Source organism: Fistularia commersonii, chromosome 16 (genome assembly GCF_037954325.1).
Source record: "Fistularia commersonii isolate RoL2024-O1a breed Wild chromosome 16, RoL_Fcom_v1.0, whole genome shotgun sequence".
Taxonomy (NCBI): Eukaryota; Metazoa; Chordata; class Actinopteri; order Syngnathiformes; family Fistulariidae; genus Fistularia; species Fistularia commersonii.
In genome coordinates this window covers 4,768,748-4,783,611 of record NC_141299.1, presented here as the reverse complement: position 1 = coordinate 4,783,611, position 14,864 = coordinate 4,768,748, and the positions used below count along the sequence as shown (strand labels likewise).

Genomic DNA, 14,864 nt, shown 5'->3' with positions numbered 1-14,864 from the left:
TTTCTTGAGCTACATTTTTTACGATATAATTTGAAAGGATATTTGTTTGTACAGACCCGTGTTAAGAATGTCAGCATGTTACAAAAAGTTCAATATCATTTTTAAATGTCCTTCATATATAGATATTACCATGTAACAATATTTTATTACAGTTTATTGTTATATTTTTTTTAGACAGTGCTTAATACTATTTATCTGCCAGCAGAACTTCCTCCATGGGCCTTTCTCTCACCAACAAGAGTCATTGGGCTGTTTTTACAGCAACTTTGCTGATAGTTTTTCCAAAGAGTTTAACTGAGTATCATTTATGTGTTGTCCTTGTCGGGTGAAGAAATTGTATCTGTCAATCCAAAATATAAGGAGCTCTGTAAAGTAATGCTACAGTAATACAACAAGGGATGATGATGATTTTTTTTTAATTATTTTAATTGAATTGTATCAAGAAAATTGATTCACCAAATACTAATTATTTTCCATCTACTCATCTCTACTCAGGGCATCAGTGGAGTTACCTGATAAAAAGTTTCATCACTCTACTGACAGAAGTTGTTTTGTTTCTGTTCCATGAAGCAGAGGTCTGACTTAAATTATCAACGGTTTAAAAAGCAGAGTTTTGAATGGCTGTTCTGCAAGCAGACTCACTAGAGAAAAAAATTATAATTGGATGGCTTAGATTTAGAGGCATCCCGAATGGGGTTTTGCTGTGGGGGTTCCTGCGAGGATCTTGTTCAAATATGATAGTTGCTCTAGTCCACATTAGATCACTGAACCAGAAAACTGCTCATAGACATATCCTTTTCCGTATAAGTTAAACATGTTTTTAATTAAATCCATGTCTTAACTTTCCTTGTTCAGACCCCTCAGTTCTGTTAAACTTTGATACTGAGCACATTATAGGTGCTCTCATTAATACATAATTAATCACTTGTAACTGTTTAACATATCATTCTTAATAATGTGGGACTATTTTATGAATCATTCATCATTTTTCACAAATATTTAATAGCATGCCACTATTTCAAAATGCAACCATGTAAGAAAGTGAAAGACATTTATAACAACACTGAAACAGCTCAAATTAAAATGTGCCACTTATTGTGTGAAAAATGAATGAGAGAAGCATAAATGCATTATCAAACACTATTATAGTGCACGAACCTCAGCCATGTCATGTGGGTTGTTGGACATTTTCATGTTTTGTGAGTAACTTGATGTTTGCTACTTTAGGATACATTCACATGAGTAGATACATTCAGCAGCTCTTTTAGACTGAAGATGTCTGTGGACCTTTTTTTCTCCAACTAACTATAACTACATAACTATATTTGTATAATGGTACAAGGTTACAGCGCAAAATACATTTTCCGTGGTGATAAACAGTGAACAAGACATAAATGGCAAAAAAGCACTTCATGCAGAATGCATTCTCTATATTTCTACTTCAATTTTCACTTTTAAGATACAAGATGCACAATAAAAGCCAGTATTTCATACATGCAGAAAAATCTTTTGCATACGAAAAAGAATGAGAACATGTACTTTGTTCATTAATGTGAACATTTTGTTTGCATGAACTCATTTTGCATTTTGTCATATTACAAACAAGGAACTGAAGACAAAGACAACCATAAGAAACTTTAGAAAAGGTTTTAAAAAAAGCTAAATCTGCCACTCAAGTAGTGGAGGGGTTGGATATAACAATAGCACCAAAAATATTTCAGCATACTAACAAAAGGCTCCCGCTTGGAGTCATTTCATATTCAAGATACTTCTTGCTTTATGTTTTGATAAAAACAAATATACTGCAGTATCTACTAATACTCTAAACCTCATGTAAATACATTAACCATAAGGTCATGCTTATTTAGCTGCCAGATTTTCCCTCCGACCTGGGAAAACTCTTCAACGCTCATGTTTTAACTTTCTGACAAATTATGGGGAAATCCAGTAAATATATATACAGTATCAGACAATACCCAAGAATTTATTTTACCTACAGTGGAAAACAACATCCAGATTCTTTACCATTGTAAATGGTACTTTGCTATTGTAGTTGATAAAGGCTAGGGTACCTATTTCATATGCTGCTATTGTTCAATCTATAAGATCATTACAATCCTTTTATAACACTGTGGTCATGAGGAGAAAACTAACAGACTGCAATGTTACATTTTCCAGCGCATGAAGAGGTCTTTAAGTAACGAATCTAGCTGAAAAGTCCAAGAGCAGTTTTTGTCTTTATATATTCGGTTTATCTCACACATTCAAAATTAAAGCACTTGGAAACATTTGTTTTCCACTGGGCAGGAAGGGAAGGAAAAACCAGCTAATCAGAGAACTAACCAACTTATAGCTACAGCCATCGGACATATGTAACTGAATGCAAATGACAATAATTCCTCTGAGATGTAGTAGAACTGAAGTATAACACTCTCACACAGAGGTAATCAAGTGAAGTAGAAATAGTTTAAAGGTGTACGTCAGATCTTTGGGTACGACTGGTTACTGACCACCACTGTACTTCACAGATCTGTTGTGATTTAGCATCTTAGCCCCTGATATCAAAGGTGGCTCGCTCGAAGACGATCAGGAGACGCGCTTCTTTTGCTGTTAAAACCCTGAAAAAAAAAAAGAATCACAGAGAACGAAATGATGGTGACGAGATGTTTACCGTTTTCGATAAATTCAAACAAGACGGGAGAAAGGGCATTGAGAATCTGAAGGACATACCCTTGTTATGCACATTGATATGAACTTCAACCCGAATTTTATTTTCACTTCAGCAAAGTAAAAGGTGGCAATTAGAAATACATTTTATTTCTATTCTTTTTTTTTGTATGCATTTTATTCATTCAATCATTTATTTATTTCATTTCATATTTTATAGACTTACAAGACTGCGAGATGGACTGAGAGAGCGTGATCGCACTGGGCTGATGCTCCTGCTCCTGCTTGGACTTCTACTCCACTGCAAAACCATATCCATGTCCATATTGTTAAGTTATTCTGCTAGAACATTGAAATTGCTGGTGCGGTTTTGGAGTAATAAGAAGTATTAATTCATACCACAGCTCCTCTTCTAGTCACAGCCTCACCCTTCACTATCACAGTGGTTCCCTCAATCAAGGCTGGCCACACGTGATACAGCACCAGAGGAGCACTGACCTCTGAATCATAGCTGCGTCGATACCTGTTTAGCAGAGAGGGAAGGAAAACCGAGTGTGACACGGTACCATCGGCGTGTTAAGAGTGACATCTTCTGGTAAAGAGCGTAACCTACAGGGATCATTTATAGACATGGCAAGCCACATGTTTATTTAATTACTGATTTAAACGATTCTAACAGACACGTTTTTGGAAAGCGATAAAGCGTTCAGATGTGACACAGTACTTGCTGTCATGGAAAAGTTCTCCATCACTGGCGATGGCTAAGTCCAGAGGGGGATCCAGGGTCTGCATGGCAAAGGCCACTCTGCAGGTCTCTCTGATGAAGGTGCTGATGAGGCTGAAGTCAGCCTCGGGTGGGAAGGATATCCGAGGGTTCACATTCATCGCATTGATCACATCCTGGGGAGACAGAATACACGTATTGCCCCTCTTTTCAATTTTGGGCGATGCTAATTTGTAAATGTTTAACTGAGCCATGAGATCACTCCTACGTTCACGCTGGCCTCTACATCATAAAGGTGTAGGTTTCTGACAATATAGTCCACAGCTGCATCTTCCAGGCTTTCCGGTCCAAAGTGGCTGGTAGACAATGTGTTTCTGATTCGCAATTTGAACTGACGGTAAGCGAGTTTTGCTGTCTTGAAGGACTCCTGAGATAATAACATAAGCACATGTTACAAAATAAACTTCTCAGTGTCATTACTCTGGCACGCGGCATTATTCCGACAGTTGTGTAGCCATTGCAATCATACCACAACGGAGATGAAGATAATTTTCTGGACCATCTCTAAGTCGGTGACGTAGCTTCGAAGCAGCATCTGTGCCTCCAGACGCTCCACGGCATACAGGTCACTGAAGCGTGACACCAGGCGAGCATGGCGGGAGGAGTTAGTGAGGCGGGCCCTGGTAGGAGACTCGCATCTGATGGGACTCGAGGAGCGGCTGAGTCTGGGCAGAGGGCTCGGAGAACGGCTGCTAACCAATCTGGGAGAGAAAGAATTGAAACGAAAAGATGAATCATTTGCACGGTAATCATCTATGCGCGTGTACATGTGAGTAGGGGGCACCTCTCCTGAAGGATGGTGTTCTCATTGGACAGATGTGACACCTCATCTCTCAGTATGCGGGTTTGACGCTCATAGTCATCAAGAGCATCCAGCTTTGTCTTATACATCTCCAGCTGGTTATGTGCCGATCGCAAACTGAAACAAGAACGCCATGGCACAAATCAAAAGAGGATTACATATATTGCACCTCTATATTGCATATTTACAGTTTTGTTTTGTTTCACCTACTCGGCACCGAGTTGTAATATTTCATCCTCGGTTGCCAGCAGAGTGGTTGCCGATTTGCTCTTTGTCTCATCCAGTTCCTTTTGAGCATCATCCAGTCTGTAAAAACAAAAATCTCAAAATTCACCTTTGTGTTTTATGTGCCTCTGGAAATGTATATAAATGACCTAAATTATTTTTATATTTATGTAAGAAAATCAATAGATTTCTTGTTGACGTACTGTACTATTGCATGTAGTTATTTCTCAGTCAGTTGCACCCACCAGCTGCATCTGCTTATTAAATATTGTACCTAATACTGTTGATCCACGATACGATAGTTATTTGGATTTTGTCTTTTATTTTTTCAAAAGTTTCAGTGGCCTTGGTTTTTCCCTGACAAAAAAAATCTCATTAAAGTGTTAAAATTGAGAATATACTCTTGAGCTTTATCAAGACCATGTATTATAACATGCTTTCAAGAATTAAATGTAGACCTTTTAACAAGATGTTTCAGGCCCAACAGCTACTAGATGCTTGTGTAATATCCTTAAAAAAGGTACAATTGTTGCTAGTCAGCCATTGAGATTAAGTAAAATGATCCTTCTTTTCTGTATTTGTCTATTAATTATTTATGCTCTAATTCGTGTGGATTTTATAGTTGTTTCATTTACTGACTTCTGATTTCATTCCCTTTAATATTTCACCTTTCTATTTTTCACAGTAGCTCATCTGTGTTACATTAAGTTTGATATCCAAATAAAGTCCAATGAATAGATTGATTGGCCAGCTTTTTATTAGCATACTAACGTGTTAAACATCTAACAATGCATCCAATGTGTATCATGTGGATCAGTTTTAAAATCTCATTATTTACTCGCACTTGCTTATGGCCTTCCTTTACCAAATAAAACCACTTTGGTCAATTCAGCTGCATTTATCACAACAGTATTGCATTGCAAGAATACGATAATAAGGTTTAAACTGTGAATACCTATCATATGAATAACTATCATATTTTACATCTGTCATACTTACTCGGCTCTGACAGAGTCCAGCTGCAGCCGAGTGGAGCACAGCTCGGACTCCATCCTCTGCATGTCACTCTCGTGAAGGTCAGAAAGCTCTCTTAGCCTTCTGTCCTTCTCCACTGAATCCTGATAATCACACGTGACGAAAATGGGAAGTTATTGTGAGGATCGATACTTTCAAACTGAGTTAAATTACAAATTTGCATTATTCGGGCTTGTAAAAAAGTTGTCACTTGGATGAGCTGCAAACTTGTTTCATCGGTAACCGAAGGCCTTGCCATTGAGAAATAGGTCCCCAGCCATGGCAGCAAGCGTGTTTTGATCGTGTCCACCCCTGCATACTGCCCTTCTAATTTAATGAAACAAAGTGGTATGCATTAAACAGTACAACATTTATAAGGCATTTGGTGAGTTAAGTCAAATGAGCTAAATAAAGAAGTACAAAATACCTTCGCCAACGATGAAATTAAAAACGGCAAACAGCTCTCCCTGAATTCTGGCAGTTGATTCTATCAGCTCACAGCATCTATTCAGGTTTTGGTCACAAGAAATCAACTGGAAAGGAACCATGATAGAAATCATCTTCCTCGCACAAACAGTTAAAACGGTTGAGACAAAATGTTATTTTTTTGCCCCCTCCCCCCCTAAAAAAGGAAACATTTAATGTGTTTGTTTATTTATTTTTATACTTCAGGGAAATACTAAAAATTGGTAAAACACTAACATGATGTCATAACATTTAAAACACTTAACATTTGAAAGTGTAATTAATCTTTATTTTTTTCATTTAATATGGAGGTACACGGACAAATGATTAACAAAATAAGTCTCACTCCCATTTGGGACCAAACAGTTTGGATTCCTGCAGCTGAACAGACATCCTTGTTATACGAGTAAACTATGTTGTAAATTAAACCGTCTCTCTGTAAACATGACCAGCGTCCATAGCAACCAAACTCACCAGTTAAATCAATGCAACCTAGTTCTGCAAGCGCATTCCCATGTTTCCAAAGTTATTTCTAGTATTTACAAGTTTCCCCCCTCCTTCACCGTTTGATCAAATTAAAATAGCAATATCTAATTAAAAAAAAAAAAACATGTGATTAAAAAAAAAAAACATTTATAAACCGATGTTGATGATTGACCATATTGACATATCAGCATTGATGTTTATTTACAGCTCATTTAAAGGGTATTACATAGGCGGGGGAGGGCAGCGATTAAGTGGCTTGGTAAGATTTAGGTCACCATTGATTATTGATAAACTTACGTGGTAATCTCTGTGCCAGCTCTCCACTTTGTCCTGTAAAATTCTGAAGGAACATGCGTTCATGAGTCTTCTTATAGCGTCGGCCATGTCCGTCCACAATAATCCCTCGGGGTTAGGATTTAATCTAAAGCGATAAAGCAGTAAATATTGCAGTCCACGGAGCTTCCTTTCTCCCACGACGCAGATGACAAACACTGCACGCCTCAGTTGTGGCAACCAAGCAAGGATACGACAGCTGACCAATCGGGTGTTTTACAGATAAAGATGGACGTTTACATACTATGAAGTAAATAAGATTGTAATAACATCCTGTCAAACGACACCTAAGACCTGCAGAGTAACACCTTGTTCAAGTATCACTGACACATGATGAAGTTTCCACTAAGTGGCAGTGTTGACAGTGAAGAATCATTCTCAGACTTTCTCATGAATTTTATGAATGATAATCATTGATAATTCAGTGTGAATGGGATATAACCTACCAGGGATGTGTACAAATATCTTCCTACTGCTAAATCAAGTCAGGTCTGCCACTGTGTGTTTATTTGTGTGTCTGGGGGGAGAGGGAGGGAAAGAGGGTGAGTCAGCGTGGATATATGCGTGTGTGTGCGTGTGTGTGTGTGTGTGTGTGTGTGTGTGTGTGTGTGTGTGTCAGTCTGAAGGAGGAAAGGCTAGAAGCACTATACACACTATGTAGTCTTTAAAATAGGGCCCTGCACTGTGAAAGTCTAATTTGTGACGTCACAAAGGGGGTGGGATGTTATGACATCACATATGGGAATATGTTAAAGGGGGAGCTCTCCTGTAATACATGAGAAAATTGTTTGGCGGGGATGTCACAAATCGGTGATGTCACATCACAAATCGGTGATGTGACATCACCAAATCATACATGGTATGTTCATCCATTGCAAGGCCAGTCCATTGCTATAGTTACCGCCATGGTTCCCTAAAATTCTGTCCAATCAAAATATACCAGATACAATCAAACAACAAAATAAGCCAGACTTTGTCGGGATTTTACAAAAATAGTGTATCTCATTATCATAATACTGATTAGGTGATAAGATGCAATCTGTGGGCACATCTTAAATGTTATTGTGCTTCACTGAAGGAAAAGGAGAAAGCTAAATTCTGCAAAAATTCGTAGCTTTTTCTCATGTGAGAAGGGCTGGCACACATCAGGTAGCTATGTGATTATCCTTCTACTGAAAGATAAATTTTTGACTTTCTGTGGGTCCATGTTATAGTATATTTTGATTGTCTCAATGGGAATCATACAACCGAGTGACGTTGTGTGTTGAAAGGCTTGGGGAGGCTGGATAATTTAGAGGGAATGCGCTGCCAAGTGACCCTGGCAGAAGATGTTTAGAATAAAGAAGGCCTTCAATCATATGATTCAAGTTATGAGTTGCAACTGAAAAAGCTGCATTACTGACTCAGACACAGAAACTCTACACTATTGTAGAAGGTACTATGATTCAGGCAAAGCCTTTTTTTAATAAAAATTAACTTTTATTGATCCCCGTGGTCTCTGGGGTGGTGTGGCTCAAGGGGTTAGACCAGGGGTGGGCAATTATTCTGGCTGGCAGGCCACATTTCTTATTTAATTTTATGCGCAGGCCAACTAGTATCATGCAAATTGAACAAAAAGAAAATTTGCAATTTAATATTTCCATTTCTTAGCATTTTCTTTCATCTTTAAAATCATTAATGACCATATGTAATCATCCATACAAAATTAAACAAAAGGAAAAAAAAGGGAGTTTTTAAGTTCAATATTGATTGAAAATAGTTATTAAAATAGTCAAAGAAAATTGTTTGGCGGGCCGGATAAAAAAGCAAAACAGGTCGGATGTGGCCCGCGGGCCGTAAAATGCCCATGTCTGGGATTTAACCCTCAACCATTTGGAGAAAAACATAGATAACCCTGAAAACTGTTGGACAGGTATCAGGTAAACTGTGTTTGCCTATAATAGAATATTTAGCAGGTAATCAAACTCCCTCTGTTAAACTGTCAGGTGAAGTGTATCTTTCTGGCAGCCTGAACATAACAGCAGATGCTCTCCCCAGATATGGGTGTTTTGTGACACAATGTTGACTCAGGCCTATACAACTTATTGACTCCACTCCAAAAGATCAAAAAGACACTTGAAGTTCTCAGCTATAATTGTCCAGGGGAAATTTAACGGCACCAAGACCTTGATAAGATTTATCAATTCCAAGGTATCCCAAGTCCAAGATAGTTACAGTGTGGCTGTGGCTTCTTGTCAAAATCTTCTATGTGTGTGTTAAAATGCTATTCTTTAGGAGGATATGAAACAATGAAAGGAAAATGTGTCACAAGGTTTTGCTTTCAGTCTTCAAAGGGTGCTGTGGTATTACTCGAGTCCAACAGCGGAGGGCTTGCTGGTCCGCTTTTGGGGAGCTTGAAAACCACACCAGGACCTCACGCATTTAGAACAGTGCTGATGGCACAGTTGCAAAAGTTCACCACCAGAGGTCTGGGGATGTGGTAGCTCCTCAGTTTCCCCAGATCGGTGAGGCGTTGTTGGTCTTTCCTGACTGCCGAGGCCCTGTGCCACGGTCGAGAACTTAAACCGCTGACCCTCTCCACCACCTCTAAACCGATGGAGAGAGGTCTATTGGTTCCGGGATTGTTTTTGCAGTCCACATTGATTTCCTTGGTCTTTTTGATGTTCAGGACAAGGTTGTTGTTGTTAAAACATCATGACGCCAAATGTTACACCTCGTTCCTATACTCCGTTTCATTGTTGTTTGTAACAAGTCCGAGGACGGTGGGGGAGGAAGAGGCAGAGCAGTCGTGGGTGAACAGATTGTAGAGCAGGGGATTCAACACACATATGTGGGGAGCCCCCGAATCGATGATAAGTGTGGAGGAGGTGTTATTGCCCATTCTGACACTGTGTGCAGTTGGTAAGGAAATCCACAGTCCAGTTGCACAGGGGTGGTGTTAAGTAGGGCAGGTTCAGTGTTCAAAAGCGGGCAAAAAGACATTTAAATCCTCAGCCAGGGTAGGAAAGTTAGCTGGGGGAGGTGGTGTTTTCTATTTATAGTCTGTTATGGCCCTGATGCCCTCGCAAACCTGCCTGGCCCTACCTGAAAGCACTATTTCTAGCTTGCATGAGCTACCGTACTCCGTGTGTCATCCAGGGTGGCGTGCTCGGAAGCACACAGAATATTCTCCATGATATTATATCGTCCTCAGAGAAGCAGTAGTTACTGCTAAAGCAGTAGTTTAGAACAGTGGAGGTGTCATAATCAAAAGTTACACGAGTGTCTTTACTCTGATCTTCAAATACATCCCAATCTGTAGTCCTGGAGCATAGGAATAGCATTCTCTGGCCATATTTTCACTGTTCTGACAGTGGTCTCTGTACTTTTGATCTTGGGCGAAAGCCGTGGATGCATCAATAAGTAAAGGTGGTCTGACAGACCCAGGTGAGGGTAGGCCTGGCCTCTTCGACCCTTGTTACTCAACAACCAAAGTAATCTGTGTATAGATTGCGATCTCACTTTGCACGGTGTCATCAACAGCTTTTCTTTATGATTTGCAACAAAAAATAAAAAACAAATCAACATATTACAATACACCTGTGTCATAAGACTTTTCAAAACTGTTTCTTGAATAATCTTTTCATCTTCCTTGTCTTTTTTTAATCAACTGTTTTGGAGTGCACAAGAACCTTTACTATTTAACTGTGGATTTTGTTACTTTTTTTGCAAACCAACTTCAAATAATTGAACTTCCTCCACTTGTATGGAAAATGTGATTCAATTCTTTCCCTTTCAGCTTCTCCCTTCAGGAATTGCCACAGCGAATAACCCTCTCCATTTAACCCTATTCTCTGTATCCTCCTCTCTCACACCAACTACCTTCATATCCTCTCACTACGTCCATAAATCTTCTCTTTAGTCTTCCTAAACTTTGGGAAGATTAGAACTTTAGGAAGAAAATAACTAGAAACTTTAGCCCTCCTGCATGGCAGCTCCAAATCCAGCATCCACCTATTTTTTCTTATTTTAAAGTCGTTCTGTCATTGGCTAGTTAACCTGGAACAAACCATATCGTACTATACATTTCTCGCTGTTATGAATAGCGTCATTCGATGTTTATTCTAATAAATACTTGTAGAAAGATTATTCACTAATCTAATATTTCATTTCTAATATACTGTATCATCGATACCTCCCAAAAAGCAGTTTTATTATTCGGCAGTAAACAGTGGTACATCCCCGGTCGCTCCGTCAGTAGATGAGGGAGGGTCAACATGGCGTCTGAGCAGGTCTGTTATCTTCGAATATGTTGTGATTTGGGTTTGTTTTACCACGCTTTTGACGTTGTCGCTGTTGGTTTTTAGGAACAGTACTAATGTTGATTTCAGATACATATTAGAAAACGTTTCCTTTTCCTGAATTTATCTTTGTTGCCGAGCTTACTGTAACATGAATGTATTGGCCTCCGCTGCATTATCACCGTTGCAAGGAAATCAAAATACCGCCAGTTATATAGAACTTTCGCTTCCTACCATAGTAGTTTGGGTAATATTGTAAATAATATGACCTGTTTGGATTGAGATAATTGAGGTTAGTTTCATTTGTCGCTTAAATGACTGCAGTTTATTTTTAGTTGTGACCAGACAGGCGGTCGAGTGGCATTTAACAGCCATGCATTTCAACGCAGAGCACAAGAGACAGTCATTAGTGAGAGCTAAAAGCCAAAGATGGTCATGCTAGTGGCCCAGAAATGTACAGCGTGTGAATCAAACATACAGGACAGAAGATTTACAACTGAGCGAGAAAATGTCTAATTCGATTATTGCATTGCTGCATACAGTTTATAATTACATATATTGCTTAAGGCAATGAGTTGATTGAAGAAGGTGGAAATGTGATTTGACATTTAATCAACATGTGAGGAGGTTACAGGCCTGTGTACCAAGCATTGTCTGATAATATGTTTTAGTTTGGTGTGTTCTGATTTCATGTTTGCATATTGAAGATTTTTTTGTGACTGTGTTTAAAATGAGCTTTGTCTCTCCAGGAGAGTTCCAATGGTCCAATGAAGAAGTCCATGCGAGAAAAGGCTATAGAGAGACGTAATATTAACAAAGAACACAACAGTAACTTTAAAGCAGGCTATGTTCCCATAGAAGAAGAGCGTCTTCATAAAACAGGCCTAAGGGGACGGAAGGGAAATATGGCTGTCTGCATCATTGTCCTTTTGTTCCTCCTTGCCTTAATTAACCTCATTGTGAGTATCTTACTTGTGAATAATGGTCACAAGGTCATGATCAATGGTTTTTGATGCTGGTCTCTTGATGTCTGCTATAACTTCACTCACCCTCAGATCACACTTGTAATATGGACTGTGATCCGTATCGGGCCTAATGGCTGTGACAGTATGGAGTTCCATGAGTCAGGCCTTCTACGCTTCAAGCAGAAGGCGGACATGGGCATTGTTCATCCACTGCACAAGAGCACAGTGGGAGGCCGGAAGGACCAAGACCTGGTCATTGTTGGCAACAACAACCCGGTGAGAATTCAAGTACATTAGCCCCTAAGTGTTAGCTCTATACTTAGAGCTCTAGGCATAGAGCTAACGCTCAAAACATGAAGCATGACCAGCTATTTGGATAGTAAAAACCCATTACTCTACATGATGTGTGTTGTTCCAGGTCGTGTTCCAGCAAGGCACCACCAAGCTGAGTGTAGAAAAGGACAAGACATCAATTGTCAGTGACACTGGCATATCCTTCACCGACCCTCGTACACAAAACACATTCTTCAGCACAGATTATGAAAACCATGAGTTCCATTTGCCCAAAGGTGTCAAAGTCCTCAGTGTTAAAAAGGCTTCTACAGAGAGGGTGTGTACCTTATTTCTAATATTTAATGTCCATTCATATTTCACATCGCCACTTCCATTCCTGACCATGAAATTGTGAATTCTTCCATCAAATGTATCAAAACACATTATCATATTTATGGTGTTGTGCAGAAAAATACACTTTTGTTGTTGTCTGATTTGGAATAGAACATTAAACTTCAATATATAAAGTAATGTTATTCTCAATGTAAAGTTCTCTGGAAAAATGAAACCTTTTAAATTGTGAAATTTATAGTCAGTGTGAATGAAAATGAGACATGACATTTGGATTTTGGCCGATACATTGTTGGACACAGTATTCGTAGGATCCTTTGTGACTGTAAATTAATTGCTTAATAATATTCTTGCTTACGGTCTTCGAATTGTGTACGGAGCAATCCCGTCTAGTCGGAAAATACAATATGTTGTTCTCTTAGGATAGTGTCATCAAGTAGATGTTGTATAAAGGCAAATGAAAAACAAAATACATGTGAAATGTATAATATCTTGTTCTTTTTTTCGATGCATTAATGTGAGTGACACCATTTATCCTGTTCAATTGTTCTCATGGTTTTGGGGGATTTTTAGATAACCAGCAGTGCCGCTTCAGATCTGAATATCAAAGGAGACGGCAAAGCCATCATTCGCGGGAATGAGGGGGTCAACATCATGGGCCGAACTGTCGAATTCAAAATGGGTGGAGGCATCGAGCTCAGAGCTGTAAGTAGGCATCACTTCTGACCATGGAATTTGGTGTCGAACATAGTTTGACACATATGGCAATGTTTCACACATAACTTCTCGCGTGAAATTATTTTTTTCTTTAATTCATTGAAAAAGTTGAGACTGAAATCATGAGAAGGATTTTTTTTTTTTGTCTTTTCAGGAAAACAGCATTGTCCTCAATGGATCGGTCATGTTCAACGCAACACGCATCCCTAATTCTGCAGGAGATGTGTACTTTGATGAGGGTCTGGAGAGGTACAAGCTGTGCATGTGTGAAGATGGGACTCTGTTCCGTGTGCAGGTGAAGTATCCCAACATGGGCTGCCAGACATCTGACAACCCATGTAGAAAAGCTCATTAGAAAAGTGGACTGAAATTTAATGCACCCCCTTACATCCGTCAACTCTGCAATGAGATAGAGACTTGAACTTGTGCATATATTGATATGCCTCGATCATGATAATAACTTTGGATCTGTTACTTGCCAAACACGACCTGTGTTACAGATCATCTCCCATCAGGTTGAAGATAGAAACCTGCTTTAAGTGTTTGTTTGATTGGTTTTTAGTTTAACATCTTAATCTGAAGTTCGCAATACCAAATCAGCATTTAAACTCTACATTTGACTGACATTGACTCCCTATTTTGTTTGGGTTTGGAAGCTACAGTGTTTACTTTTTGCTTTACCGTCCAGTATTACTTATAGAAAACTTAATATTATCTCGGCAGCTTTGTGTATTATGTTTGCTGGCAAGCATGAAGAACTAGATAAAAGTGATTATTGTTATTTACTGGTGAAATGAACAGAAGCCATCCAATAAATGCTAAAGCAGAGTATATCTGTTTCTGCATGTACCAGTGGGATACAAGGGATGATTTTTAACTTGAAATTAATGTGTCTTTTTAAAGATGGATGGTACAATAGTATTGGATAAACGAAATGAAACGTTTTGCACTAATCCAAAATACAACTTAGTGCAAATGTCTTTTTTTTTTTTTGTAAACGTTGCAGAATGTCAGGAAATGTTGAGCCAGCAGGTACACAGCTTTCATCTAGTGGTTTGAATTTCGTGCAATATATATAGATAAAATATTTTACTTTTATTTGAGATTGTCTTGTCTGTTTCATAATGGTGGTTGCTGAGATATGTTACTAAGCAGTGGTTCTCAGAATTGCCTACTTGATGCCCGTTGTTATGAATGTTTTTGATCAACTAAACTTATAGAAAAAAATACTGGCTTCAGGCTTTACTTTTAAATGTCCAACATTGAATTACGGTGTTTGTTTCAATAAAGAAACTTGTTGAAGCACGACTGCTCCACAAAAAACTCTTTATCATTTGTTTTGAGGAAATGTTCCACGTACTCACATGCCATTTAAAATCATAAAAGACATTATCTTATTTTATGATCTAATAGAATGTGCACTTAGGGCTTGGCTGTCCCACCCATAAACTCTGAGGGTCGTAGTTATCTATAATGCATAAAGAAAAAACAGTGACAGTAAG

General features: G+C 38.7%; 2 protein-coding genes across 3 annotated transcripts; one reads left to right on the top strand and one right to left on the bottom strand.

The window, feature by feature from the left end:
* Positions 1 to 616: 616 nt before the first annotated feature.
* spata18 (spermatogenesis associated 18) lies at positions 617 to 7,239 on the bottom strand. Of its 2 annotated transcripts, XM_086161925.1 has the most exons (13): positions 7,223 to 7,239; positions 6,741 to 6,783; positions 5,920 to 6,025; positions 5,704 to 5,819; positions 5,478 to 5,596; positions 4,464 to 4,559; positions 4,236 to 4,370; positions 3,921 to 4,152; positions 3,660 to 3,818; positions 3,392 to 3,567; positions 3,067 to 3,190; positions 2,894 to 2,968; positions 617 to 2,618 (listed from the first exon to the last, which is right to left on the bottom strand). In XM_086161925.1, the coding sequence occupies exons 4-13, from the start codon at positions 5,749 to 5,751 to the stop codon at positions 2,562 to 2,564; spliced, it is 1,221 nt and encodes a 406-aa protein (XP_086018051.1). In that variant the 5' UTR covers positions 5,752 to 5,819; positions 5,920 to 6,025; positions 6,741 to 6,783; positions 7,223 to 7,239; the 3' UTR covers positions 617 to 2,561. The 2 variants fall into 2 exon arrangements, with proteins under 2 accessions (XP_086018051.1, XP_086018050.1); XM_086161924.1 differs by lacking the exon at positions 7,223 to 7,239 and having other exon boundaries at positions 6,741 to 6,977.
* A 3,784-nt stretch (positions 7,240 to 11,023) lies between these two features.
* sgcb (sarcoglycan, beta (dystrophin-associated glycoprotein)) lies at positions 11,024 to 14,680 on the top strand. The gene is made up of 6 exons (XM_086162350.1): positions 11,024 to 11,047; positions 11,806 to 12,015; positions 12,112 to 12,297; positions 12,440 to 12,631; positions 13,219 to 13,350; positions 13,517 to 14,680. Exons 1-6 carry the CDS (start codon positions 11,033 to 11,035, stop codon positions 13,715 to 13,717), a joined length of 936 nt encoding a protein of 311 aa, XP_086018476.1. The 5' UTR covers positions 11,024 to 11,032; the 3' UTR covers positions 13,718 to 14,680.
* Positions 14,681 to 14,864: the final 184 nt, after the last annotated feature.